Source organism: Pinus tabuliformis, chromosome 4_2 (genome assembly GCF_031772625.1).
Source record: "Pinus tabuliformis cultivar Carrire ecotype Pingquan chromosome 4_2, CPIR1, whole genome shotgun sequence".
Classification (NCBI taxonomy): domain Eukaryota; kingdom Viridiplantae; phylum Streptophyta; class Pinopsida; order Pinales; family Pinaceae; genus Pinus; species Pinus tabuliformis.
This window is the reverse complement of record NC_142304.1, coordinates 715,987,812-715,992,645: the sequence shown is the minus strand read 5'-3', so window position 1 is coordinate 715,992,645 and position 4,834 is coordinate 715,987,812. Positions and strand designations below refer to the sequence as shown.

The window sequence follows — 4,834 nt, the reverse complement described above, 5'->3', positions numbered from 1 at the left end:
ATGATCTGAGTTTTACTTCTTTCATATATAAATTTTACTTCAATGTGTCAAATACCTCTTTTTAATATTTTATGGAGATCTCTCATTCTCAAGATAACATTCAAGATATAGGCTGGTGTGTCAGGTACAATGACATTGGTTCTACTCGGCGACATTTCATTCCATATCCTTATCCTTTTGTAAGAATCTTACCCAAAAAAAAATCTGTCACTGTCAAATTGTCAATGAATTACATAAAGGACAAAAGGAGAGAACTGATTTGATTGGAGAGTCGTGAACCATACCGTAAACAAATGAATGCCTTCAATAATTTAAATTTGCAAATGTATATTTTCAATAACTTGCTTCTAAGAGTCCATAACCTTACATAAAGTCATAGTGGCAAGCTATAATTCTGTCAACATCATACACCATATTAAACTTGATCCAAGCAAACCATTAAATATAATTGGTTCCAAGCTTCAGCTCCCTGCAAGGTACTATGACTAAAGCAATGCAAATTATGTTAATCTTCTAACACAGAATTACAAAGCAAGCCCTATTATATACAATCTGCAATCCCCACGCAGAATTTTGATCCAGTTCCTTCGGCTTACAAACATCATGGTGCTTCCTAACCAGTACAATTTTCAGACCGTTGAAGCAGAGATGTTTTCATGCACAACCTGCAAAATCCAAGAACATAAAAAGGTTTTAATGGCAGTCACTTCTAAACAATTTCATGCCCAGCTACTATGGAGATTTTAAATGAATACTGGAAGCTTCGGTCAACCTTAAAGGCTGTGCCCAACATTTCACCATCTACGTTTGGAATACCGATCACTTTGTTCTTAGGGTATTCATAGCTTCGCAGGCCTGAAGTACTAGAGTAAAAGCAGCCTGCCACCACCAAAAATATTTAGACTCTAAATTTAGTCAAATAAGATTAAGATATATTTGATCAAGTTTCCATTTCAAAATTAAACTCCATACATGAATAAACATTCTCAAATATTTCCAATTTTATTTGTACTTCGATAGTTACTGATCTGATCTAATTGTTCTCGGCATGGCTGAAAGGATTGGCAAAACAAAAGGGGAGAGACAAATGAAAATTTATAAGAGAAATAGGAAGAAAACTCAAAAAAAGGAATTTTGCAACCCTGGTTGTTAGATTAGCCCAATTGTTTTTCTTTCATCTCTGTATATATAGCTACCTTGAGGGAACGAAGCCAACGACTTTCCACAAGCTGATTTTAACAGTTCTGCATCACCTGAAAACGAAAGGCAGCCATCAGCTGTGATGCCCCAGTAGAGTGGAACTGTACCATTCGAATCCTGCATTCAAGGAGATCAAATAAACAATTAGACAAAGCCATAAATGTCTCAGGTTTAGTCTTCCTTCCAGAGGGGTCCTTTTATGAGCTGTGCAGAAGTGGACTTTGAAAAGGTGGTTTCAGAAGCCAATCATGTTTTTATAATGTTTTTTGGGGGACCCCTCATCCAAAGCACAAGGCTAATAAAGACTCATTTGCAGGAAAAAAATTAAGTTATCAAACCCATTTGGTTAAAAAGGAGCGGAGCACCACCACAAAGTGGGGATCCTACCCCTATGGAGACAATCAAGAGGAAGCTGGATCATTTTTGGATAAAATGGAATAGACCTTATATAGAGAAAAAAATTGATAACCCGTTGAGGTAAAAGGAGCTATGGAACACCACCTCAAAGTGGGGATCCTTTCCTCATGGAAACACAAAGGAAGCTAGATCCATGTGAGGATGTGCAAAGAAAAGAAGGGAAGTTGTCTTAACGATGGCCCAAGAAGGTGAACCCTTGTCTTTTTTGGGATAAACCAGAGCAGACTTTCTAGAGAAAACTATAAGTAGCACAGTAAAGAATCTTCTACCATTTTGGGAAAGTAAAAAGATAGGAGATTTTTTTACTATTTTGGGAAAGTAAAAGGATTGGAGGAAAGCTTTAGGAAATAAATAATAATTAGTGTAGGAATAAATTTTTTGATAGATTCTAGGAAAGAAAGAGAATTTCAGGAAAGTAAAAGGATTGGAGGAAAGCTTTAGGAAATAAATAATAAATAGTGTAGGGATAAATTTTTTGATAGATTCTAGGAAAGAAAGAGAATTTCAGGAAGAAAAAAATGAGAGGGAATAGGAAAAAAAAAATATATGTTTGTTTTTTTTAGGGGGGAAATGGGAGGATTATGAAAAATTCTTAATTTGTTTTTTTTAATAAGTTTTTTTTGATATAATTTATTGAAGTTGTGGTTTACTAGATGGGATGAGATTTTATATTTTGATTGATAACATATTAAATCTTTACATCAATGATTATAGATTAAATATAATTTAATTGGTAACTGGGGTTTTTAGTGAAGGGTTACATCCTCTAAGCTATAGAAAATGATGGATACTATTGATTCCGATAGTTAAAATAAAACGTTGTGGTAAGTGGGGTATAGATTGTTGAATTTGTTATTTATTTGAATTCAATGATTTCTAAACCACTCATCACGATAAGAATCAATACTGCATTATTAGATAGATAATGTTTGAAAAAAAAACCACACATCTATATCAATCATATCATATTTTTCCTCAATTTATTTTAATTAATGTGAAATATAAAATGAAGTCTACATAATAACATTATATCACATAATTAATTGAGTAATATTTGAAATTAAAAAAAATATCTAAACATTAATATCATTCCTATCATACTTTCTCTCAACTTATTTTAATTGGATGTGTACAACTACTTTGTCCCCATTAATTTTGAGAATCTTAACATACATTATTTTATAAAATTTAAATTTATTTCCCTCAACTTATTTTAATTGGATGTGTACAACTACTTTGTCCCATTAATTTTGAGAATCTTAACATATATTGCATTTTATAAAAATTTAAATTTTATATGTGATCAAAGGAATTTTTTATTTTAAAATTAAATTTTCTAAATAATTAATTAAAAATCTGACAGAGATTTCAGGAATCAAATGTAGGTAAATCCAGCTTGCATCTATATACCAAACAGAAAAAGTCCATGAAATTGTCTGTGGTCAAAACATTCCTTAGGCGCCTTTTACTACTTACAGTCGCAGTAAATACAGTTCCTGTGCCTCTGTCAAATATCACAAAAGCAAATTGGCCCTGAAGGTGTCCAACCATCTTGCTCGCAGGATAAGGCGCGCGATCTCTGAAAGTCTTGTAGGCTTCTATGACCAACACAACCTCATTTATAGACTTTGAAAGCCCATATTGCTGCCTTAAACTCGGCAGATTCTCCAGGGTGCCTTCGAACAGGCCGAAGCAATCGTCCTTCACAGCAAAAGACCTGCAACAAAAAAATTATGTGGATGGCAGATTTCAGCTTTGATATAAATTCATTACACAACTCATTGGGAAAATATATAGCCACAACTGTAATATCAAATATTTTGGGATGTTGAAAAAATATATAGCCATAACTGTAATATCAAATATTTTGGGATGGCACATCTTTATGTGGATTGTAGATTTTAGATTATGAATAAAATTTATGAAACGATGTTAAAGATAATTGTAACATAAAGTATATAGACAGAAATGTATAGTTTTAGTAAGTTTAATGGTTAAAAATATGTGTTTCTTTTTAACAGGTTCAAAATCAGAGAAATAGAGTATGTATGTTTAAATAAACTTAGTACGAATGGGCAAAAATAAGTCCCTTCTCTCGCAAACAAAGAATCTCATACACCAATATAGCGTTAGCCTTAATCATAACCTTAAAATTAAATAATAGTAATAATTATTACTTAAATTTACTCCATTGCAAATTCCAAAATTCATAGAAAAACCAAAACGATCTAAATCAAACAAAACTATCCAAATACCTTGGGCGCAGCAATGACTGATTACTGTGTGTAAATGCCATGGTTGTCATTTCGTCCATCTTTACAGAAATTGACTGCGGGAAAGCATCCAGGAAAGAGCTCAGCAAAGCCGAAGAACTCTTCTTGAGATCAGGACTCGTACTGTTCTCTCCACGAGGAGACCTGAGCTCCTCTGGTCCATGGGCCACGGTGCTCTTAAATATCGCCAACATCTTATAATCCGAGGTGATCTTAGAGCAGATTTTTTTGCAAAAATTCCAATATACAGTCCACACCAGGAGGACCTACGAACATTAATATTAACTGACAACAGAATCCCGTCACAGGTAATATATATGCAGTAAACTTGCAGAGGCCTTGAATCCGGAGAATCCTAGGGATCTTATCCTTAAACGAGGTTTATCTAGAAACATTTGGATATGGATAACCCAACTGGATTGCATCTGGAACATACCAAGGTTTTGGTTATCCAAAAAGTGACTTTGTTACCATTTTGTAATTTTGTTTGGAATTATTTTTTTTCAAAAAAAAAAATTATTAAAATTATTTTTTGATGGTGGAAATGTATTTAAATGTTTGTTTAGTTGCATACTCGTTAAGCGGATAACACACCATGGTGCTTGTGTGTTAGAAGTATGCAGTTAAGCGGGCATTTAATGCCCTATGGTAGGTTCGTTAGCCATTGCCGAAATGTATTCAGCACTATCAACAAGCTTTTTTTTCTTTTTTCTTTTTTTCAGTGGGGGAGAGAATCCCCGCTGAAAAATCATAATACATCAAATATCGCCGAAGCAAGCAGATTTTTTACAATATTTATGGCCGAAGCGAGCAGAATACTACACATAAAAACACATACGCATCATTCTCGAAACAAATGCTGCTGCACGTTGCAGCTCCGAACGTGGCTGGGGTGCGAAAGCCAACCGCCCCAACCGACACATCATGCACATCGGGTGCACTAT

At 33.9% G+C, this 4,834-nt stretch overlaps 1 protein-coding gene across 2 annotated transcripts; it reads right to left on the bottom strand.

Moving 5' to 3' along the window:
- Positions 1–281: 281 nt before the first annotated feature.
- On the bottom strand, positions 282–4,308 carry LOC149171535 (stem-specific protein TSJT1-like). 2 transcript variants are annotated; one of them, XM_089424111.1, is made up of 5 exons: positions 3,873–4,307; positions 3,094–3,334; positions 1,197–1,317; positions 773–879; positions 282–665 (listed from the first exon to the last, which is right to left on the bottom strand). In XM_089424111.1, exons 1-5 carry the CDS (start codon positions 4,082–4,084, stop codon positions 630–632), a joined length of 717 nt encoding a protein of 238 aa, XP_089280237.1. In that variant the 5' UTR covers positions 4,085–4,307; the 3' UTR covers positions 282–629. The 2 variants fall into 2 exon arrangements, with proteins under 2 accessions (XP_089280237.1, XP_089280238.1); XM_089424112.1 differs by lacking the exon at positions 773–879 and having other exon boundaries at positions 3,873–4,308.
- Positions 4,309–4,834: the final 526 nt, after the last annotated feature.